Source organism: Dryobates pubescens, chromosome 4, assembly GCF_014839835.1.
Source record: "Dryobates pubescens isolate bDryPub1 chromosome 4, bDryPub1.pri, whole genome shotgun sequence".
Taxonomy (NCBI): Eukaryota; Metazoa; Chordata; class Aves; order Piciformes; family Picidae; genus Dryobates; species Dryobates pubescens.
The window spans coordinates 25383696-25408249 of NC_071615.1; the positions used below are offsets into that span (position 1 = coordinate 25383696).

The 24554-nt window shown below is 42.8% G+C and overlaps 1 protein-coding gene across 1 annotated transcript in view; it reads right to left on the reverse strand.

Moving 5' to 3' along the window:
• The window catches only part of ADCY1 (adenylate cyclase 1), a 158668-nt gene that overhangs the window by 24471 nt on the left and 109643 nt on the right, over positions 1-24554 (reverse strand). Inside the window, exons 8-12 of the mRNA XM_054160964.1 lie at positions 15854-16009; positions 12914-13108; positions 11859-11956; positions 8201-8285; positions 3728-3817 (exon numbers count right to left, since the gene is read on the reverse strand). Coding sequence (XP_054016939.1) covers positions 3728-3817; positions 8201-8285; positions 11859-11956; positions 12914-13108; positions 15854-16009 — 624 coding nt within the window. The remainder of the gene's footprint in view (positions 1-3727; positions 3818-8200; positions 8286-11858; positions 11957-12913; positions 13109-15853; positions 16010-24554) is intronic.

Here is a 24554-nt window from a genome sequence, read left to right on the forward strand (position 1 = left end):
AGCTAAACATGAATAATATCTTTTCTCCACCTTTGAGATACTTCTGCTATCACATCTGATTCCAATCCATTTAAATGCATTCAAATTTCCTAGAGGTTCCTCATCAGTAGTTATCCCTGCCATTGCAGTGGTTCAAGGAGTTCAATTTCCTCCCTGGACTGGCAAATTTAAAAATAAAATAAAATAGTTTTAGTGCATTTTTTATGGGAAATGTGTGGAAATGTAACCTGCTTCTTCCAAAGCTGATGTCACAAACGCATCTCAGAACTGTTACCCAAGGAAGAGGGGAACTGCTGGTGAATTTTGCAAGTCTTTAGAGCTCCAGTTTTAATTGCACTTCAGCTGTCACCCTTTATGAAGGGAGAGGACAAGAGCAGAAAAGGGGAGAATGGAGTGGTAGTGAGAAATTGATTTCAACAGCGCTGCTCCATAAGCCATGCCCTGTACTTAAGCTTCCCTTTTGAAGTGTGCTATTAGACCTGATTTCACCCTAACCATCAATAATGGCATTTTATAGCATGCTGTAAAATAACTGACAACCCCAAAGGTGATGAGGCAATAGCCTGCACAGAGGGTTGTAGTCATTTTAAAAGATGAGACAAAACTGATGAAATGTGAGTTAAACTCCTAATGGCTGACATTACGAAAAGAGATGAGAAAGAGTGAGGGAGAAAAATCCGTTTAATGTGATTATGTTCAAGACCTTTAAAAACGCTGCTCATACTCAACTCCTCTGAAAACACAGGCAGGCATGAGGGCTTTGTAAATGATGTGCAACCCACCCAGGAAAACACCATCTGCTCTACCACTGAGAGTGAAACCTCAACACCTAGCTCTTCTACTAGCTGAGAATGCTAGAGGCATTACACAGCAGGATCGAATGATTTCCACCCATTAAACATCTCTCCTAAAATTTCCAATGGTTACAGGTCATTTTTCGCTTCAACAAAGGACAAAGTTTTATTTGTGACCCACTCTGAGGTGTAACTGAATAATCACTGCCTTGTTGGGGGCCAGAATTTCAAAATTCTAATCTGCCTTCTTCAGCCAGTGTTTAACAATTCCTTGGACCTTATGATGCCTCTCATTTCCACTGTCTGGAAGTAGCAACAATGGTGCTTTTTTCCATTTGCCCAGTGTCACATCTATGGGGGCTGATCCACAAAGGCTCCAGCTGTCATAATACTTGTCTCAGTTCCAAAGACAGAACTTGCTGAGATGCTAGCTAGCCTGGAGGTACTGCACACCTCCATGCGATCTGGGCTTCTGAAAAACTCAATGTGAGTTGGCAATTGTTGCTTCCAGCCCAGAAGGCAACAGTATGCTGGCCTGCATCAAAAGAACAATGATCAGCAGGATGAGAGAGGTGATTCTGCCACTCTGCCCCACTCTGGTGAAACCCCACCTGCAGTTCTGGGGTCCCCAGCATAAGAGGGACATTGAACTGTTGAAGTGCATCCAGAGGAGGTCATGAAGATGATCAGAAGGAGCACCTTCCCTATGGGTACAGGCTGAGAGAGTTGGGGTTGTTCAGCCCAGAGAAGAGAAGGCTCCCAGGAGACCTTCTAGTGGCCTTCCAGTACCTGAAGGGGGCTACAAGAAAGCTGTAGATAGACTTTCTGCAAGGCCTTGTAGTGATAGGATTGAGGGTCAAGCTGGAAGAGGGAGGATGTGGACTGGATATTAGGAAGAAATTCTTTCAGTGAGGGTGGTGAGACACTGGAACAGGTTGACTAGGGAAGCTGTGGATGCCCCCCTCCTGGAGGTGTTCAAGACCAGCCTTAAGCAACCTAGTCTAGTATAAGCATGGCAGAGGGTTGAAACAAGATGATCTTATAGGTCTCTTCCAACCCAAACCACTCTATAATTCTGCCATTCTATGATTCCATGCACACTAAGGACTTCATGTATGTCTGTGTGCTACAGGGCTTTGGGTTCCTCACACAGTTGATGTTCAGGAATTCCTAGAAATGTTTGAACATCAGTAATTCTTGGTACCTCTCACAACATTGGAATGTCAAGGGATCCTCTGCCCATTCAGTACACGGGGATCAGCTTGGTAGGTATTCTCAGGGCAGGTCCAGGGAATGAGTGAATACAGAAAATCCAGAGTAAGGGTGTTGGCATCCCAGCCAGCACTGTGGATGGCTGATGAAATCAGTCTCCCTACTGGCAGGAATACATGGCCAGAATCCCACAGAGAGGCACGATTTGAGACATCTGCCTCCTCAGCATTTCCAATTGTGTTTAGTGTACTATTTTGGTGTGGATTCTTTCCTCTGGGAACCTTAACATGTTTAATTCATCAGCATTAGCAGCCAAAATGCTGAAATTGAGCACTAGGAATTTGACAAGGCAATGGAATGCCAAACACTTAGCTGGAACTTTAAATCCCATTTGACATTCAAGTCCACCCTGTAGAACTGGCTGTTATTTGAAAGTAAAAGAAGCTCAATTTCAGAAGGATTGAGCAAGTCCATACAAGAGGATCTTCCTAGACATCACCTGTTGATGGATTGTGGAAGTTATCACAGTGCAAGAACCACTTGTCGTTATTCAGTGCTCCCCATACCTTAACCTCCATACTTCAAGATCTTCTTACCTTTTCTGATCTGCCTACACTAACAATACCCCCTTGTTATTACACAGAAATACATTCTAAAAGTTGCCACATGGAAATAATTCAAGTTGTTTGACTGGTTGCCTCATCCATCATGAAAGATTAGCTATTGAACTAGTGAGTAAGTTGAACATTTAAAAGCAATTTTCCCATAGAATGGTTTGGGTCGGAAAGGACCTTAAAGACCATCTCATTCCAACCCCCCTGGCATGGCCAGGGACACTCTTCACAAGACCAGGTTGCTCAAGGTCCATCCAGCCTGGCTCTGAACATCTCCAGGAAGGGTGCATCCACAACTTCCCTGGGTAACCTGTTCCAGTGTCTCACCACCTTCATTGTAAAGAATTTCTTCCTAATATCCAGTCTAAATCTCTCCTCTTCTGGTTCAAAGCCATTGCTTCTTGTCTTACCACTACAAGCCCTTGTAAAAATCCCCTCCCCAGCTTTCTTTTAGGTCTCTTTGAGTTACTGGAACACCTCTAAAACTTCTCTCCAGAACCTTCTCTTTTCCAGGCTAAACAGCCATAACTTTCACAGCCTGTCCCCATGGAGATGTTCCAGCTCTCTGATCATCTTTGTGGCCTTCCTCTCGACCTTCTCCAGCAGCCCTATGTCTCTTTTATGCTGGGGGCCCCGGAACTGGACACAGTACTACAGGTGGGGTCTCACTAGTGCAGAGTAGAGTAGCAGAATCTCACCCCTCATCGCTCTTGTCACACTTCTTTGGATTCAACCCAGGACATGCTTGCCTTCTGGCCTGCAAGCAACCATTACTGGCTTATGAGTAGCTTTTCATCAGCCATGAAGCACATGACATCAGCAGCCTGAGTGATACTGTTTGACATAGAAAGGTCTATAGGTGTTGACTAGACATTACCTGTGTCATTTGCTAAAAGCCATGCCATACTTATTCAACACTGACTCAGGCAGTGAAAGCTCAAATTACAGCAAAGGGCTTTAGTTTTGAAGGAGCATGCTCTGCAAGTGTGAATAATAAAAGGAGTAGAAACTCAGCAGCCCAGAATATGTGCTGTGGTTAATAGATCTACACCAGGTTGCTCTTTAAACAGAAAGTTAACCCAAGTGGTATTTGGTTTAAATACTCACCACACATCCTTGAGCCACAGAGTATATTAAGATCACAATAAAAATACACAAAATGGTACGAATTTGTATTGTCAGGCACCCTGGAAAACACTGAGGAAGAGGGGAAAAAAAAGAAAAACAAAAGAGAGAAGATTTAGAGATAAATATTTAAAAATAGTTTTAAAAGCAGAGTTGTTATTTTTTAGTGGCTTGTAAAAAGAAGTGAAAAAGTGATGATAAGGAAGTTTTGCCTTCACTGTAAATCATGAAACAAACATGCAGTTGTTGTTGTGCTTGTGTGTTTTAAATGGTAATTGCATTTTTGAGGGTAATAAATGTGAAATTATAATTATCATTATGCATTACTTCTCATTATAATTAAAACCTCTTGAAAGGTTAGGAGGATGTCTGCTCATAATGCAGATAATACGTTAGGGTGGACTTTGATTTTTTTTCTCATGGGGGACATACCCAAAATGTCCTTTGCCTTGCAAAGTATCAGCTGCAAGTAGTGATCCAAGAAATCATGCTATGGTAGCAGAGAATGTTGGAGTGGTATTTATGTCTTCTACTATAAGAGTCATGTTAAATGCCAGGCTAGTTTTATTAGCAGCACTCATTACAATACTGGATTTTGTCAGAGCAGAAAAGCAGCAGAGAATAAAAATGTCTGGTGGAACAGAGTCTTGTGAATTTCTTGCTCATCTCCATTTTTACTCTGATTCCATCAGTGCAACATGGAAAGTGCTTGCCACTGTGAGCATCTTTGAAACCAGTGACAGAAACTGAGAGATGAATGTATAAGTCTGTCAGGCTCTTGTATTTACCCCAGTTACACTGATCTACTCTGGTGACAGGGAAGACCACTTTACTTTCTTTCTCCTTGCACTAAGAATGTTTGGGGCATCTATAATCTACTAGATCCATGATATGTCTTTCAGACCACAGGACTTCTTCCAGTGACTTCAACAGCCAAGAATTGACTTCAGGAAATGATCGATTTAAAGTGGGAACAATCTTGTGTCCCATAAAAGGAAAAGGCTGAGAATTATGAAGACTTAAAATCAAATGGAGCAAGCAAACACCTGATTTTTGGATGAAAGTCACCAGACCTGAAGAAAAGCTGAAGAAAAGCTACCATCAGAAGCATAGCTTCCAGCAGTATCCTTAGAGAGGGGTTTCTGTATCTTGGTAAAACAGAAATAATGTATTGAAACTTTTCCCTTTCATGTGTGTAGAGACTTCTGCCCTGTATGTGTAACCAAGATTTAAAAGTTTGAGCTACTTCTAGGTGAATCAACTTCATCTGGGTGGTGAAATGTAAGAATACAGCAATGACAGAAACCACCCCAAAAACCTACATGCGTGATCTGCAAACACATTCTGGCTTCAGTATGGATTACGTCCATGTAAAAGCAGGTGGGGAACAATGAAGACAGTATCAATTGTAGATTTAATTACATACAGAATCATAGAATTATCAGGGTTGGATGGGACCTCAAGGATCATCTAGTTCCAACCCCCCTGCCGTGGGCAGGAACCCCTCACACTATATCAGGTTGCTCAGAGCCACATCCAGCCTGGCCATAAAAACCTTCTGAGTTAATTTGCTGCACCAGAAACTAGTTTAACTATCAGTTGATGTCAGTAAGTATATTTAGGGAGTTCTTCCTCATGTTGAGCTGGAACTTCCTGTGGTCCAGTTTGTACCCATTGCCCCTTGAATGCACCAATGAAAGGAGACTGTCTCCTTCTTGACACCTGCCCTTCAGATATTTACAATAGAATAGAATAGAATAGAATAGAATAGACCAGACCAAGTTGGAAGAGACTTTCAAGATCATCGTGTCCATCCTATCATCCAACACTATCTAATCAACTAAACCATGGCACCAAGCACCCCATCAAGTCTCCTCCTAAACACCCCCAGTGGTGGCAACTCCACCACCTCCCTGGGCAGCCCATTCCAATGGGCAATCACTCGCTCTAAATAAATAAATAAATATTAATGTATGTGTAAATATTAACAAGATGTGTAAATATTAATAAGATCTCCTCTCAGACTTCTCTTCTACAAAGTAAACTGCTCCAGGTCTCTCAACCTTTCCTCATCAAACACATGCTTCAGTCATTTCATTGTCCTCATAGCCTTCATTGGACTCTCCAGTAATATCCCTGTCCCTCTTGAACTGGGGGAGCCCAGAACTGGACACTGTTCTGCAGGTGTGGTCTCACCAGGACAGAGTAGAGGCAGGGAAGAAAACTTCCCTTGATCTGCTGGTCGCTCTTTTTTTAATGTACCCTTCTTAACGCAAATGCTGACATGGGTTAAAAAAGCAAAGAAACTTTTCAAAGGTAGGGCATGAGACCTGTCTGAATTAAAACTCTGACACTGAAAATATTTATGCTTCTGGCTTTCAGGCATTTAAAGACTGCGTCTGCTTTTTTTTCCTTGACAATAGCACAGAATTTAGAGCTTCGCTTTCTTTTCTTTGTAGAATTTTTATTAGCAAAATAACTAATGTCAGATCCCCAACACGCTAGGAAACTGCCACAGTAAAACAGTATTATGTGGTTTTATGAGTGAGGCATTTGAATGCTAAAGCACGGAGAACCTGAGTCCCTTGTCCGGTGTAAAACAGCAAAAAAAGTGCCAAAAGAGATCGAAATAAGGGAATGACTGCTCTGAAATTCAGTGTTCATTGTGGAGTCATAGAATTACTTGGCTTGGAAAAAGGCCTTTTAGATCATTGATTCTATCCATTCTCTGTACCAAGCCTGGTGCTAAATCACATTCCTCAGCACCACATCTCTGTCTCTTTGAAACACCTCCAGGGGTTTGGATTCAACCACCTCCCTGAGGAGGCTGTTCCAGTCTTTGAGAACCCTTTCAGTCAAGAAGTTTCTTCTAACATCTAACCTAAACCTCCTCTGGTGCAACCTGAGGTAATTTCCTCTCCTATCACTTGTTACTCAGAAGAGACCAACCTCCACCTGGCTCCAGCCTCCTTTCAGGGAATTGTAGAGAGACAGAAGGTCTCACCTCAGCCTTCTCTTCTCCAGACTAAACAACCCCTGTTCCTTCAGCTGCTCCTCACCAGACCTATTCTTCAGACCCTTAACCGTCTTTGTGGCCCTCCTCTGGGCACAATCCAGAACCTCAATGTCCTCCTTGGAGTGAGTGCCCCCTAAATGAACCCACCACATATAGATTTATTATATAAGACAGATTTTCACTGTAAAAATTCAAACTGAGATGTTCTGAGTCTTTGCCTGCCTTTCTTTTTCTAGCCCTGGCTTTGATCCTGTAAGGTACTGAATCTTTAGAGGAACCTGGATTAAAGTAAAATCCTACTGCCTGCCAAAACTGCTGGAACAAAACTCAGATTTGCATTAGCCTCAAGTAAATGGCATCAAGAGGAGCAATTCCCTCCAAACTACCCCTGTGTTTGTACCATCCATAGACTGAAAAACAGATGATAAACTCCTGTGCCTTTATGCAACAAGAGATCATCAAAACTACTCCCAAATAATTGTGTAGGTTTATAAATAAAGATCTGCTCTGGACCAAATACTCTGCTAATATGCTATTTATGTTTCCATGAAAACAATTACTTACCTCCTGCCAAAGGGCATTTTTTTTCTTAACTAAAATTTAGTCTGTTCTAATCAGCAAAGCTGATTAACTGCGTGGGTATTTTCTCCTGATAGTTGCCTGAAAAGACTAAATTTAGATTAAGCCACTACAGATTTCTTTCATCAGAAAATTAGGCTGTAGATGTTTTATTCTGATCTGGCAGACCCAGTTCTCTCCTACAACAACCAAATGTCCCTCTGCATCATTACTGTTGTGAAAATGTAATACAGAATTAATCATTACTAAAGGTTTTGAAAAGGGCAAGGGTTGCATGTGCAAAACATTTTGCTTTTACCATCAAAACAGCTGCTGCTTTGGCAGCAGAAGTTTTGAAAATGAAGGGGAAGTTGGCAGGACTTTACACCCAGATACTAGCTGGAATGGGAGGGAGAAGCAGTGTACTCCACAGTTAGAAAGGAAGAAAAAGTCAGGTTAAATATCAAACCCTCCTGGACATGTTCCTGGGTGATATGCTCTGGGTGCTCCTGCTCTACCAGGGGGTTTGAAGTAGGTGATCTCCGGAGGTCCCTTCCAACCCCCACCATGCTCGGATTCTGTAGTCCTATGACTTGGTAGCTACTGGCAGGTGTTCAGAGAAAATATAGCAAAACAGACAAAATGCATAGCATTACTGGCACTGAATGATACATTGCTGCCATGATTACTCATGTAAAAAGTCTAATTTCAGGTGAATCATCTTTGGGTTTAATGTGTGCCTACTGCCATACTTAGCAATGAAGTTGAAAAGCACATAGATTTCAGACTGTCAAGCATGTGCTGATGGCTTCATATTCCAAGGGAGGAACAAAACACAGCCACTAAAGGAAGAATAGTCATAAAAATCTTAAATCACTTACTTGTACTCGTGTGACATGTAGGTACATAATACAAGCCACTAGGAAGCATATGCAGAACACCAGGAGAACAAGGACTATGGTACTCCTAGAATCAAAAGACAAAGAAAGTAAAGGAATGTAACTCAGAAAATGACAGCAAAAGGCAGAGAGCTCTTTATGAATTGATATTTTGGAGGATCTCCCCCTCCCCCCTTGCTCTCATTTTTCACAGTTAAATGCACTGCTCTCAAGGATGAGGAATCAGTAAATGCTCTTCATTGTTATATCATAGAGTGGTTTGGGTTAGAAGGGACCTTAAAGCTAATCTAATTCCAAACCCCACTGCCATGGGCAGGGACACTTTCCACTAGACCAGGTTGCTCAAGGCCTCAAACACCTCCAGGGACCAGGCATCCACAACCTTCCTGGGCAAGCTGTTCCAGTGTGTCACCATCCTCACTGTAAAGAATTCTTCCTAATATCCAGTCTAAATCTACCATCTTCCTTTTTAAAGTCAGTGTTTCTTATTGTAGAACTTTTATATATGATCCCCAGTGTGACCTCAGTAAGGAAATCAAGGTGGCTCCAATATTCACCTGGATGGTGTGTCAGGAGAGACACTTCCTAATTGTAGGCTGCTGCTGACTCTCATAAGCAGTGTGTGTAACCCAATTATCTGGCAGCTGTGTAAATTACCACTTTTCCTCTTCTAATCTCTCCTTCTCAAAGACATAGAAATCAGAGGTCAGCCAATTCACTCACTTATCAAGTCAAATAAAATCAGACCAGGCAGTGATCCCTGCTTCTAATGAAACAGAGCAACACTCTCCTTCTGAGTGTTCCTCAATGATTAGACAAACCAAGTTGTCCTCAATGATTAGAAGAACCTTAGAATTCACAAAGATAATGTAATAAATCTTTTAATTCTTAATCTTTCCTCTCCTGATCTTGCAATATAGGCTTGCTCTTCATGAGAAGAGGGGTGCAGACCAAACACTTCCCTCCTTCAGAAAACCTGTGTTGTTCGAACAGTACCTTGTGGATGTGAGAAAACTGACAAAAAGTTGTTCACCAATGCTGATGCACCTTCTTTTCTAGTGTTGTGTGAGAACAATTTAGCTTGTCCAGAAGATGTGAGCACCTAAGGGTGCGCTCACCATCATTGGAGAAAGATTGCTTATACAGGGTGTCTAATGAAGAATTCCTCACTGTGGTAATTTTAGGCTGATGCCTAGGAATTTTTTCCACAGACCTTGCATAGAAGTGATAGAATGTAAATAAATTACCATTGGATGCAAAAGAAAAATAACCATAGAATCATAGAATCAATAAGGTTGGAAAAGACCCCAAAGATCATCAAGTCTGACCTGTCACCCAGTGCCTCATGACTACTAAACTATGGCTTCAAGTGCCATGTCCAATCCCTTTTTGAACACCTAAATGATAATGATAAGGCCTAACTAATCCCATTGGTCTGATACCTAACATAAACCTAGTAGTATAAACCAATTCTCTGTCTTTTCAGCTTCGTCACTCTAGCAGACACTGGCTGGTGCTTTTCCTTGGCTGTTGCTGGCCTTGGATGAGTTCTGGTTATGGCTAAGTACTAACAAGCTACCATCTGCTCCTCTCTCTTTTCTCTTGTACAGGTTGGGGGGGGAGAGGAAGGGAGTCAAGAGGGCCAAGCTGTTGGAAACCCCCTGTGGTTTTATCTGGGAGGGTGGGGTGGTGTCTTGTGTTGTTTATAAGTTGTAAATAAATGTAAATATTGTATATTTTGTACATATTCATTGCATCCCATATTTCTAGATGGTAAATATAGCTTCATTTGCTTTCAGCTGAGCTGGTCTGGCAATTTTATTCTGGGGGTAATTTCAACCGTCCACTCTCACTATTTGTCTTTGGTTTCAAACTCATGTAACAGTTCCCACCAGCAGACGCAAAGTTCTGTGGTGTGGCACGTGCATCCAGATCGAGGAGGTGACTTTGGATGCTGTCACTGTGGTTTCTGAATGCAAGTATTAACAGCAGACTCTCCTGTGCTTCTAGACATCCAGCTTGTATTCAGTATGGTAGTGTGCCAGAAATAAATGTAGGGGACATGATTGCAACAGTATCTCTTAAGGCAGCAGCAGCCAACCGCTGCCACTGGTGCTGAGTTGGACCCTGACAGAGATTTAGGCTGGCACCACTGACGATGGGGTGTGTCACATCTAAAAACCAATAAATCTAGCAAAAGACATCAGAAAGGTTCATCATCAGGGCCTTTAGTGGCTACAGTGCATGAATGCCTCCATAGTTGTACAGCTTAGGTTGACAGGAACATATCCTTACTTTCACCAACTCCATCTGGGGCTATAAAAGATGCCCTTAGATGAGAGGCTGCTCTGCTGGAATAGGAATAGGAATTGTGAGGATGTCAAACCCGTTGCTTTCTCTATTTATGCAGCAATTGGCTTTCTTACATTTTCTTGCCTCCAGATTTTGACTAGTGATACATGTCAAACACCATTATTATCACCTCTCCCTTTATAGTAACACATTGCTGTTCTTGTCTTGGCTTTTGCATTTTCTCGTCATACTTATAACTATTTTGGCAATCTAAAGTGCATTTTAAAGCTCCAAGTTCTGTGGAGAATGGAAAATTTTACAGCACTTCTAAAATTTTAGCCTATCTCATGGGTGCATCTGTGTCCCAGTGAAGGGAGAGCCTGAGAGGACTAGTTGTTTAAGTGTGTGAAGCCATCGTCAACGGGCACTAGAAGAGAGAACTTAAGACCATACAGAGGATGGCTTTTCTAACCAACCCAGTGATGCACCAGTCCATCTGAATGGTCTTTGGTGGCCATTTTCTCTGTGAGCTTACATGTTTGTCAGATCAGAGGTTAAAGTGAATCTGTCCAGTTGGTTTTTCAGTGACAGTACTTTCTGGGAAGGCTACCAATGACTGTACCATATGATTCTTGGAAACTCATTCTAGTTTTGACTACACGAATACTCTGCCTCTCCTTGTTCTAAATTGCTATGTACTGAGCAGGGCTTTACTTCAGAAGTAATTGAAAGGGATCTTAACTATGCTGCAATTACTCAGCAGAGGTCATCAGGATGGAAATTAGATGATTCTTTTAAGTGACTTTGAATTCTTCAGATGAAAGCTATTATATAACAAATTTAAACTATAATGATTATTGGAGCAAAAAAGGTGCTTCTCAAACTTCCAATTAGAAATAATGGAATATAGGAATATATATTATTCTGTCTGCAGATGTGTGAATAGAAGAGACCAGAATTTAAAATGGGATTTTCAAAAGCATTATCCTGCAGCCAGTTCTATTCCAACTGAAGTCCTGATAAATGTTTGTACTGCCAGAAATGCTTTAAACAAGTTCAGTAGATTTCAGTGGATTTGTCTTCTAAGTGCAGCCTTCTAGGGGATAAAATAGAGGAAGATGAAATGGGGAAGAAATTGTTTTAAATAAGATTGCAAAATGGATGTGTCACCTCTTCTATTTGCTCCTCTAGACTGTTAGACTGAGGCCATACCAACAGAGAATCTCTTGCTTACAACCATATCAACCTGGGTGCTAAATCCCATTCCAAAGACACTCATGTTTGGACCTGTGCAGGATACTTGAAGATGTTCCGCTTTGAATTACAAGGGCAAAAGCTGGAAACTTACTGTGGTATTATTAGAAGGTAGACAAGGCCAAATAAGGCAGCTAGAATTAGTGAGAGAACTACAGCACTGGTGAAGTACTCATCCTGAAGCTGGTGGTACTGTTAAAGAAAGGAAGAAAGTAAGACAATGAGCATTTGACATACATCCAGCTCCACCCTCCCTCCATGCCTGTCTATTTTCAGGAAGAAAGAAGCACCTATGTTTTACAAGCATGCTAACAGTCATGGCTACATGCATAGGAAATATACCAGGTGAGGCAAGTCTACATAATGTTTTCCTTGACAGCCTTCTGTGGCAGCTGCTCCTGTCAGCCTGACTTTTTGGGTTTCATCCTTTAACTAGTCAAGTCTGGGTTAGTTTCAGACATTGAAGTAGAATTATAAATAATATCTAAAACCAACCAACCAAACAATGCAAATTGAAATCAGTGAAAATCACAGTATCACAGTACATTAGAGGTTGGAAGGGAACTCCAGAGATCATCAAGTCCAACCTCCCTGCCAAAGCAGGATCTCTTAGGGTAGTCCACACAGGAATGCATCCAAGTGGGTTTTGAAAGTCTCCAGAGAAGAAGACTCCACAACCCGCCTGGGCAGCCTGTTCCAGTGCTCCATTACCCTCACAGTAAAGAAGTTTCTCCTCATGTTGAGGTGAAATCTTCTACATTCAGGTTTGAACCTGTTGTTCCTTGTCTTATTATTGTGCACCATTGAAAAGAGTTTGTCCCCCTCCACCTGACACCCACCCCTCAAATATTTATACACATTGATGAGATCCCCTCTCAGTCTTCTCAAGACTAAACAGCCCCAGGGATCTCAGTCTCTCTTCATAGGGGAGCTGCTCAAGTCCCCTGATTATCCTCATGGCTTTCCGCTGGATTCTCTCCAGCAGCTCTCTGTCTTTCTTGAACTGGGGAGCCCAAAACTGGACACAATATTCCAGGTGTGGTCTCACCAGGGCAGAGTAGAGGGGGAGAAGAACCCCCCTAGACCTGCTGGACACACTTTTCTTGATGCACCCCAGGATAAAATAATTTTCAAAAGCTCCAAACTTACTTTATTTTCACGCTCAATTTGCTTGTACTTCAGGGTAAAGAAGTTCAAGTCAGCCATCTCAGACTCTGTTTGCCGGGCCTCTATCAGTCTGCTGATGTATCTGTTGACTCGAGTTCCTGGAGTGTTGTATACAACATTGGTAGAAAACGAGGAACGATTCCTGAGTTTTTCAGAGGCTGTCCTTAACGCTCTCCTCTGTGGCACAGATGAAGAAAGAAGCACTGTATTTATTACCATTGGCATTTTACATTGCTCTTCAGATTATCTCAAGCTCATAGCCAGGATGAGATGGGAATTCAGTCATCTGAACAACTATACAAAGATTCTGTCTCTAAACTCCTTATCTGAAATCCTGATCATATTCAAATCCATGAGAAAACCCTTACTGCATTCCAGGAGTTCAATCTTCATCCACAGAAATTCATTTTACATTCTGCTCTACCACTGACCCAGTAATCAGTCTGATCCCAACCAGTGTCACTTTACCTAGAAAAATAGTGGGTTTGGGTTTTGGTTTTGGTTTGAGTTTTGGTTTTGTTTGAAGACAAGATAACCAAGTTCTTTGTGATGAGCCCCTCACTGCAAGAAAGACATTGAGTTGCTTGAGTGTGTCCAGATAATGGAAACTGAAGGGTCTGGAGAACAGATGTGATGAGGATCACCTGAGCAAAGTGGGGTTGTTTAGTCTAGAGAAGAGGAGGTTGAGTAGAGACCTCATTGCTCTTTACAACTGCCTGAAAAGTGGCTAGAGTGAGGTGAGGTCGGCCTCTTCTCCCTAGTATCAGGTGATAGAATGAGAGGAAATGGCCTGAAATTGTGCCAGGGGACATTTATGTTGGATATTGGGAAAACAATTCTTTCCTGCAAAGGTCTTTTCCAACCTGGTTAATTCTATTCTACTCTACTCCTATTCTATTCTACTCCTATTCTATTCTATTCTACTCCTATTCTATTCTATTCTATTCTATTCTATTCTATTCTATTCTATTCTTAAATTGCCTCTACTTTATTATCAGCCTTTTGATATATTTTCCCCTCTCCCCTGTCCATCTAAGGAGGGGAGTGATAGGCTTTGGTGGGCATTTGGCCCACAGCCAGTACCAAACCACCACAGTGAGGCTAAGGTGGACTTTTACATTCAAATGCAACAGGCCAATAAATTATCAGAGCCTACAAGAAAGCTGGGGAGAGACTTTTTTACAAGGGCTTATATCAATAGGATGAGGGGCAATGGCTTTAAGGTTGAGGACAGTAGATTTAGACTAGATGTTAGGAAGAAATTATTTCCAGTGAGGGTGATAAGACACTGCAACAGGTTGTCCAGGGAGGTTATGGATTCTGCTGTCTCTGGAGGTATTCAAGGCCAGGTTGAATGGGGGCTCAAGCAACTAGGTCTAGAGGAAGGTGTCCCTGCCTCATGGCAGAGGGGTTGGAACTAGATGATTTTAAGGTCCCTTCCAACCTAAGCCATTCTATAAATCTAAGAAATGTTCTGACATGAGAAAATTTGTTGTTCAGATCCCCAGCAGACCCATATTGGGATATCTGGCTATATTACCATATTTATACATCCAGATACACAAGACACAGTGTAAAATATTTCATATGCTTCAGAGAACATGTGGGCTACTTTTTTAAAGTCCTCAAAGAACAGTAAGAATTCACAATTAGACCTTATACACTTCAAAAACCAAAACTGGAGTCTGGAATCTCACTGCAACTGTGTTTCAAAGGAACTAATGAATTTTGCTCCAATTTCCTGCAGAAGCAGCACATGGACTATCCAAACTATAAAAGCTACAATGGCTTCTGAACCTTTAAAGGGAATTGTCAATAAATATGTATTCTTTAAAGAAAACAAATAAACAAGCAAACAAACCCCCCAGAAACAAGCAAACAAAGCCAAAAGGTAAAGCAATCAGTCAAGATGTATTACTAATGCCAATGTACATAGACTACTTCGGAGCACTGGTGGCGTCCTCTATGTCACATTGCCACCTGCTGGCACAGAAAATGGAAGAAGCAACTCTTAACGAAGGTTTTTCTTTCTCCATGAATTTCTGGGTAGATTCCAGATGGAAGTACACACAGCTACTAGTGAATAAAGCAATTCTGAGATACAGCATTACCAAACTATTCAAGAAAGCATTTGTATTAGGGACTAAGAGGTTTCTGATTAATCAGTTGTCTTTGGTCTTTTAGAGAATCACTTAGAGCTACAAAATTATTCTATTATTTTGCATGGGCTGCCATTAGCTTCAGATTGTGCTGGACTTATTATGCAAAAGAAAAGCTCTTGGCAATCTCAGAAAAAGCTTCAGAAAATCTAATTTCCCTAAAGGGAACAGTCAGTAGAAGTCACAGATGCCACCTGTGCTGGCTTGTTCAAGAGAAGCTCCACATTTGACACTTGTTATCATCACTTTTGAGAAAACTTATGTTATCATTGAATTTGTTACAATTTACTTAGAGAAGGAGTGATTTACTTAGAGAAAGAGTGATTGGCCATTGGAATGGGCTGCCCAGGGAGGTGGTGGAGTCACCATCGCCACAGGTGCTTAAGAGGAGACTGGATGAGGCATTTAGTGCCATGGTTTGGTTGATTAGACAGTGTCGGATGACAGGTTGGACTTGATGATCTTGAAGGTATTTTCCAACTTGGTAATTTCTATTCTATTCTATTCTATTCTATTCTATTCTATTCTATTCTATTCTATTCTATTCTATTCCATTCCATTCCATTCCATTCCATTCCATTCCATTCCATTCCATTCCATTCCATTCCTTTCCATTCTATGGGTGTGGGCATTAGGCAGCTCTAGCTCCAGCAGGAGCACCAGAAACTCCTCTATCAATTGTTCACCTCACTTTGTATGTTGTCAAAGTAGGTCTGCTTGATGTAGCCCTGGAATGGAAACCCAAAGGGCCTACACAGATTACCTTATCATCATCTTCACATGTCATGACATTGGAGAAAGGGATCTCCGCTTTGAACATCTTGCGACAGTGCATGAGCTGAACGAGCAGGTAGCAGACTGTCTTGAACTTCATTCTTTTGGCAGGCTTAATGTCTGACAGAATCAGTCCAGGAAATATCTGTGGGTTGGAAAAAAAAGTATTTGTAAGTGTGTTATTGCATTCCTGTGCAGACAGACATTGGGCTTGACAAGGCTAAGTGCTGGGCCCCACACTTGGGTCACAACAACCCCATGAACTCCCCAGGCTTGGGGCAGAGTGGCTGGAAACTGCTCGATGTGGGAGTTGGCTGACAGCTGGCTGCAGATGAGACAGCATATACCCTTGTGGCCAAGAAGGCCAACAGCATCCTGGCCTGGATCAGCAATAGTGTGATCAGCAGAACCAGGGAAGCGATTGTGACCCTGGACTCAGTACTGCTGAGGTCACACCTTGATCATTTTGTCTAGTTTTGGGCCCCTCACCTCAAGAAAGACATTGAGGTGCTGGAGAAGGTGCAGAGAAGAGCAATGAATCTGGTGAAGGGTCTGCAGGAGAAGTCCTGTGAGGAGCAGCAGAGGGAACTGGTGTTAAGCCTGGAGAAAAGGAGGCTGAGACTAGACCATGCTATCTATAACTCCATGGAAGGAGGCTGGAGTTAGGTGGGTGTCGGTCACTTCTCCCAGATACCTAGCATGGTCCCCTCTCAGCCTCCTAGCCATGCTAGGTTGGATATTAGGAAAAAAATCTTCAGCTAAGGTTGTCAAGCCCTGGAACAGGCTGCTCAGGGAACTGCTGTAGTCACCATCCCTGAAGGTATTTAAGAGATGCGTAGATGTGGTGCTGAGGGCCATGGTTCAGTGGTGAACTTGGCAGTGCTGGGTTAACAGTTGGACTCAATGACATTAAGGGGCTTTTCCAACCTAATAAGGCTGTATGATTCCATGATTCTCTGAGTCTGTGCATACCTGCAGACATTCACACCATTCAGTTGTCAGAACAGGGCAATATCAAGAAACAGTGTGTTTTGATAAACATCAGGTATTTGCAGATGGAGATTATTTAATCCCCTTTTTCCCCTTAAACCTGGGGCATAACAAATCTATTGAACAAAGAGTATATAAACACACACTTAACGTTTTGGGAACTCTTTTCCACACAGAAATGTAGACACTCAAAAAAGCATGTTAATGACAAACTCATAAGAGAGGCAGTACTGGCATTTCTTTAACCTTAAAATAAATCCCGGAAAAATACAGAAGAGAAATAACAGGAAGGAAATGAGAATTTTTATGAATTGCTCTTAAGAATATAATTTCAATCTTTCTTATTTCCCCCTTTTTTTTTTTTTTCATTTACACCCACCAAAATCAGAAGAGGCTGGCTTTAGCTTTAAAGACCCATGCATATACATACCCTAAAGGGAGGCTGCGAGGCACTCAGGACTTTTCACTCTGCTGTTAAATATGCACAATATATATCTGTACAGCCTGGAGAAGGGAAAGTTCCACAAAAATCTTACAGTGGCCTTCTAGTACCTGAAAGGGGCTACAGGAAAGCTGGGGAGGGACTGTTTACAAGGGCTTGTGGTGATAGGATGAGAGGCAAGGGCTTTAAGCTGGAAGAGGGGAGAGTTAGACTGGATATTAGGAAAAAATTCTTTCCAGTGAGGGTGTTGAGACACTGGAACAGGTTGCTCAGAGAAGATGTAGATGCCACTTCTCTGGAAGTGTTCAGGGGCAGGTTGGACAAGGCCTTGAGCAAGCTGGTCTAGTGGAAGGTGTGTCCCTGTCCATGGTGGGGGGTTGGAACCAGATATCTTTAAGATGTCTTCCAACCCAAACCATTCCATGAGTCTATGAATATTAAAGATACCAGGAAAGGAACTCTGACCTACTTTCATCTCACAAATCATGTCCCTTCTAAAAAAGAACTTTGTTTTACAGCAAAACAACACTGTGGACACTGTGAAGTTCTCAGTGCTATATCTTGCCTTCTGCTGAAAACCTTGATGAATGCAAGAAATGCAGCACAATCTGTTAAGAGCCTTAAAATAAATAAATAAATAAATAAATAAATACCACAACACCCCACTACACAAAGAAAAATTGCATCCTCCAATGTCTTTGATTCTGCTTTTTCTCTGAACTTGCTCCAGGCCAGCAATACAGGACAGTCAGACCATAGTATTCTCATTCCAACTCATTTTACTTTCACATTTCTTTTTGACCCTTGGTATCACCTCTTCTTCCTAGTAAAATATGATGGGAGGAAATAGCCTCAAGTTGTACCACAAGAAGTTTAGGCCAGATATTAGAAGAAATTTTTTCACTTAAAAGGTTCTCAAAGACTGAAATAGTCTGCCCAGGGAGACGGTTGAATCGCCACCCCTGGAGGTGTTTTGAAGAGGCAGTGATGTGCTGAGGGACACAATTTAGCACCAGCCTTGGCAGAGCTAGAAAATGGTTGGACTTCATGATCTTAAAGGTCTTTTCCAACCCAAACAATTTTGTTTCCTGTTCACTTGTTTCATAATTTTAGGCAAGGTTGGATGTTTCCTGTGACACAGCTGTCAAAGAAGGTTAAGAGCTGGGATTTTCTGACAGAGCACTCTGAAAGCAGCTAGGTTCTCCCCTGCTTTGTGAGTGTCTTTAAATATGCAGAAACCAAACAAGAGCTGATTAAAATTCTGGGAAAACACCCCAGTGTTTGAATTTCAGGTAATGGGATTCGCTGGTGCTTATCTGGGATTCTCAGAAACAGCAGCAGCACTGCTGTTCCCCTGACTGTATTCAATTGCAGTGCTCAAAATGCCGTGGGAAAGAAGATACCAAGGGCATTCCAAACACACTTACAGCCACGATAAATACTGTAGCACTTTGTCTGTCTGTGTTTTTTGTCTTCAGGCAGGCAAGACCATGCCTTCTGGCAGTAGCATCTGTTACGGTCTGCAAGTCATTTTGTCCTGAGCTAGGTGAGCAAACATATGTATTTATTTAGTTAGTTATTTATTCCTACAGTTACAGTCAGCAGACATTTGCTTTCCCATCCTTTTCTGTCACCCTTGTAATACATTCTGCTTATGACACCTCAGCTGTCTGTCACAAAAGGGAGGAACAACCCCCTGTACCAGTACAGGTGAGGGGCTGACCTGCTGGAAAGCAGCTCTGGGGAAAAAGACCTGGGAGTTCTGGTGGACAACAAGATGGCCATGAGCAAGCAATGTGCCCTTGTGGCCAGGAAGGCCAGTGGTCTCCTGGGGTGGATCAAGAAGAGAGTACCTGGCAGGTGTAGGGAGGTTGTCTTCTCCCTCAGCTCTGCCCTGATGAGGCCATATCTGCAGTACTGTATCCAGTTCCAAGCTCCCCAGTTCAAGATGGGGAGTTGTTTGAGAGGGTACAGAAAAAGGCTATGAGGAAGATGAGGTGACTGGAACATCTCTCTGATGAAAAAAAACCTGCTGAAGGACTTGGGGATTTTTAGCATAGAGAAGTCTGAGGGAGGAATCTCATCAATGCTGATCAACACTTAAATGGTAGGTGTCATGAGGATGGGGCCAGACTTTTTTTAGTGGTGCTCAATCACAGCACAAGAGGTAATGGAAACATACTTGAACATAAGAAGTTCCATCTAAACATGAGGAGGAGCTACTTTATTTTTGAGAGTGGTAGAGCATTGCACCTGGCTACCCAGAGAGCTCGTGGAGTCTCCATCACATTTGAAACCCATCTGGACCCTGTCCTGTGCAGCCTGCTCTGGGTGAACCTGCTCCCACAGGGGGGTCAGACTTAATCATCTCCAGAGGTCCCTTCCAATCCTTATTATTATGTGATTCTGTAGCATTTAACAGTAAATAATATGGATTCTATAAGACAAACTCTTAACACTTGGAATGGTGTGGCCACCTTCTTTACACATGTAGAAGTAAGTTTTTAGGAGCTGTGGGGATTAAAACACTCTCTAGGAGATCAGTAACAGGGTAAATCTTACACCAGTGCCTTACATTTCTCCTTTCTACAGACTCCATGTTGCTGGAGGGAGAAAATTAAGAGATGAGAACAATGTTAGAGCACATGACTCATTCCACTGTCACTGGCACCCAAGCCATGGGCTGGCACAGTGGTGATCATCTGGCTAGCAGCTTCATAGCAACTGCAGAAAGAATCCTGAAGCTGTAGACCAACACACTGCAACACAAGTGTTTGCTAGGTGGTAACACAAACAGTTTAATTCCAATGTGAGGGTGAGTATATTCATAAAATCTGAGAATAGTTTGGGTTGAAAAGGACTTTGAGAAGGACTTTAAAGATCACCCAGATCCAACCTCCCTCCCACGGCCAGAGACACCTTCCACTAGACCAGGTTGCTCAAGGCCTCATCCAACCTGGCCTTGAACACTGCCAGGGAGGGGGCATCCACAGCCTCCCTGGTCAATCTGTTGCAGTGTCTCACCACCCTAGCTGGAAAGAATTTCTTCCTAATACCCAGTTTAAATCTCCCCTTTTCCGTCTTGAAGTTCTAACAGCTTGTGCAGTGCAAAGGCTCAGGCACAGATCATTCCCTGTCCAGATGCAAGCTAAAGCTTCTGTCAAAAGGCTGTGTGTCTGCCTGCTAAATCAGATCTGCTAAAGTATATCTGAGCTGTTAAAACCTGGAAAGCCCAAGTTACGCATTCAAATCTCTAGTTAAGTTCCTTGGTAGGAGCTGTCAGACACTGAGCGCAAAGTCCACCCTGGAGCCTTCTAGTCCTGGCAGCAAGAGTAGCTGCAGGTAGCCATCAATTTAGAAGCAGAAATCATCAGTGTGTGCCTAGCTATGGGCTCAGATGTCTAACTTCAGGCATTTCAAATTAGGACAGTTGCTGTGCACTAGCAATGAGAGAGTTTATTTGTCTAGGTTGCAAAGTTTTCATGTGCCCTGTGCATGGCTCTTCTCTTACTACTTTGTGTTCAGAGTTCAAGCAGTCTGAACGTGCTGGTAAGTAGACGATCAGCTAAGCAAAACCATAGAATCACAGAATCCTAGAGTGGTTTGTGTTGGAAGGCACCTTAAAGATCACCTAGTTCCAACTCCTCCACAATGGGCAGGGACATCTTCCACTAGACCAGGTTGCTCAAGGCCTCATCTAGCCTGGCCTTGAACATTTCCAAGGAGGGGGCATCCACAACCTCCCTGGGCAACCTGTCCCAGTAACTCACCACCCTCACTGTAAAGAATTTCTTCCTAACGTCCTTGGAATGAATTAGTCCAGAAAGCTGACAACTTGCAATGACCATGAAAACTTGCTTGACACAGAGAGGACAGGATAATATTCGAAGTGTCAGGTGGAAAAAAAAGTCCTAGGGAGCTGCCAGCCAGATGGATAGATTTCTTGGGCTGTAAGTGCTCTGTTTTACACATTTGGAAAAAAGTTTTACACATTTGGGGAAAAAAATAAAAAAGGAGACTATAAGAACAGTGTGGCATGTTCATGTAGATCTAGCCAGAGTGATTAAATCAAATCAGCTTTTCAGAGAAGGAAATTTCATATAAGTAAAGATGGAGCTTTAAATAAAATGGAAGTGGAACTTTGATGGGACTGGCATATCTTTCTTAATAGAATAGAATAGAATAGACCAAGATCATTGCATTCAACCCATCATCCAATACCATCTAATCACCTAAGCCATGGCACCAAGCACCCCATCTAGTCTCCTCCTAAACACCTCCAGTGATGGTGACACCACCACCTCCCTGGGCAGCCCATTCCAATGGGCAATCACTCTCTCTATGAAGAATTTCTTCCTAACATCCAGCCTGAACCTCCCCTGGCACAGCTTGAGACTGTGTCCTCTTGTTTTGGTGCTGGTTGCCTGGGAGAAGAGACCAGCCACCACCTGTCTACAGTCTCCCTTCAAGAGGGAGACCTAGGACTGGAGGAGACTGGGAGGGGATCTTCTCAGTGCTGATCAGCAGCTAAAGGTGCTCCCCTGGCACAGCTTGAGACTGTGTCCTCTTGTTTTGGTGCTGGTTGCCTGGGAGAAGAGACCAGCCACCACCTGTCTACAGTCTCCCTTCAAGAGGGAGACCTAGGGCTGGAGGAGACTGGGAGGGGATCTTCTCAGTGCTGATCAGCAGCTAAAGGTGCTCCCCTGGCACAGCTTGAGACTGTGTCCTCTTCTTCTGGTGCTGGTTGCCTGGGAGAAGAGACCAACCCCCACCTGGCTACAACCTCCCTTCAGGGAGCTGTAGAGAGCAAGAAGGTCTTCCCTGAGCCTCCTCTTCTCAGGCTAAGCAACCCCAGCTCCCTCAGCCTCTCCCTTTAGGGCTGGTGCTTGAGGCCTCTCCCCAGCCCCGTTGCCCTTCTCTGGACATGTTCAAGAGTCTCAGTGTCCTTCCTAAATTGAGGGGCCTGAGCAACCTGAGCTCGTGGGGTGTCCTTGCCCATGGCAGAGGAATTTGAACTAGATAATCTTTACAGTGTCTTCCAACTCAAGCCAGTCTATTATTCAATGAAACTAAAAACTGCCAGAAAACAAAAATAAAAGCATTCCCTTAGTGGTGACCTCTGCCCCTCAGAGCTACTGGCTTATGCAAAAACTAGCAATCAGAGCAGATCACAAATTTTGGTTACCAGCAGAATTAATTATTTTTATTTTTTTTAAATAGGAAATATTTTATAGTTTGTTGACAATTGCATTGTAACTACTTTGAATTACCTTATATTCATTATATTCGTTCTTGGCTTGCATGATATTTGTAATGAAAGACCTTCCTGTCAGGCCAAATATGGAAGAATGTGGGGTATGTGTCTCCTAAATAAATAGATACATATGTAAATAAATAAATAAATAAAAGGGTCCTGTTTACTTTTCAAATTCAACAGATTCTTGGCCATCTGTTGCTTATAACATTGATTTTCATTCCTCTTGGCATCATACCTGCTCAAGTCAGTTCATATTAATGTCAGAGATGATGCATAAAGAATACAAAACTGTACCTGCATTTCAGCTACCGAGTCTCTGGAGGAAGGAATACAATATAAAATGAGCAGGTACCTGAATTCACCTACAGAAACTCCATCTTGTCTGTCTCATGGGTAGCCTTCTGTTTCTAGGTCTCTGAAGAGTTGAAGAGTGAATGACCGTAGGAGGGGACAGCAGGTGCTTATTTTGAAGGTAAATATACTATTATGGAGCTCATGGTCCAACGATCAGCGTGCAAATATACAAAGAGTGGGGGATGGCTGTGATGTACTGTGACAAAAAGCAAAGTGACATGATGATTGATTGGTGAGCCCAGTGGAGAAGCCAGTCAATACCAGTAAAATTCATGAAGTGTTTCTTTCTGCCAGTTTGGCTGACACTCCACGGAAGCACATCGGAAAGCTAATGTCTCAGCATCTGCTACTGCCACAAGCCCCTCAGTGAGAGCCACGGGTAAGGAAGCATTTGGTTTGGGTAGCTGATGACAAACCTATCAGTCAGTTCTCAGCCATCACCAGCAGGATCCTCAGCAACAAATTATTTACCATGAGGGTAGTGGAACACTGGAACAGGTTCCCTGGGGAGGTGGTTAAGGCCCCCTTCCTGGAGATATTCAAAGTGAAGCTTGACAGGGCTCTGGGCAACCTATTCTAGTTGAGGATGCCCCTGATGACTGCAGAACTAAATGACCTTCACAGGTTCCTCCCAACCCAGACCATTTTATGATCAAAAGACGTGTGACCAGCAGGACAAGGGAACTGATTTTCCCTCCCTACTGTGCTCTTCTTGAGACCCCATCTGGAGCACTGCATCCAGTTCTGATGCCCCTAGCATAAGAGGGAAATGGAACTGCTGGAGTGGGTCCAGAGGAGAGCCATGAAGACAATCAAAGGGCTAGAGAATCTCCCCTATGCTGACAGGCTGAGAGACTTGGGGCTGTTCAGCCTGGAGAAGAGAAGGCTCTGAGGAGACCTTAGAACAGCCTTCAAGTACCTGTTGGGGGCTACAGGAGAGCAGGGGAAGGTCCTTTTACAAGGGCTTGTAGTGGCAGGATGAGGGACAAGTGGCTGTGGGCTTGAGGAAGGTAGATTTAGACTGGATAACAAGAAATTCTTTCCAGTGAGGTTGGTGAGGCACTGGAACAGGATGCCCAGGGAGGTTGTGGATGCCCCCTCCCTAGAGGTGTTCAAGACCAGGTTGGACAGGGCCTTGAACAACCTGGTCTAGTGGAAAGTGTCTTTGCCCATGGCAAGGGGGCTGGAACTAGGTGATCTTTAAAGTCCCTTCCAACCCAAACCATTCTATGAATCTTGAAAAGACAAAGAAAAGTGAGCTCACACAGTAGCAGGCTCTCATCCTAGCACATTAAACATGCATTGACCTGGTTTACTTTGTGAATGTCAAAATGCTGTTCCTCAGTCACTGGTTGGTGCAGCAGAGTTGACACAACACAGTTTCTGTTTGTAATAGCCTTATTTATCCCCTTCTCTCCCTACTTGTCACTGTGCCCCAACCTCTCCACAATTCAGCTGTTTCTCTTTTCAACATGAAATCAAGCTGATGCATAATAACATCAGAAATTAAATTATACATAATGTTGTAGAAGTGAAAACAGCAGAAACCCAAAGCAATCAAATCTAGCAGCAACAAGCAAGGCTCCTACCTTAATTCAAGCCTCCCTTACATTCTCTTCATTTAGAAACTAACTCTAGTTTCAGGAA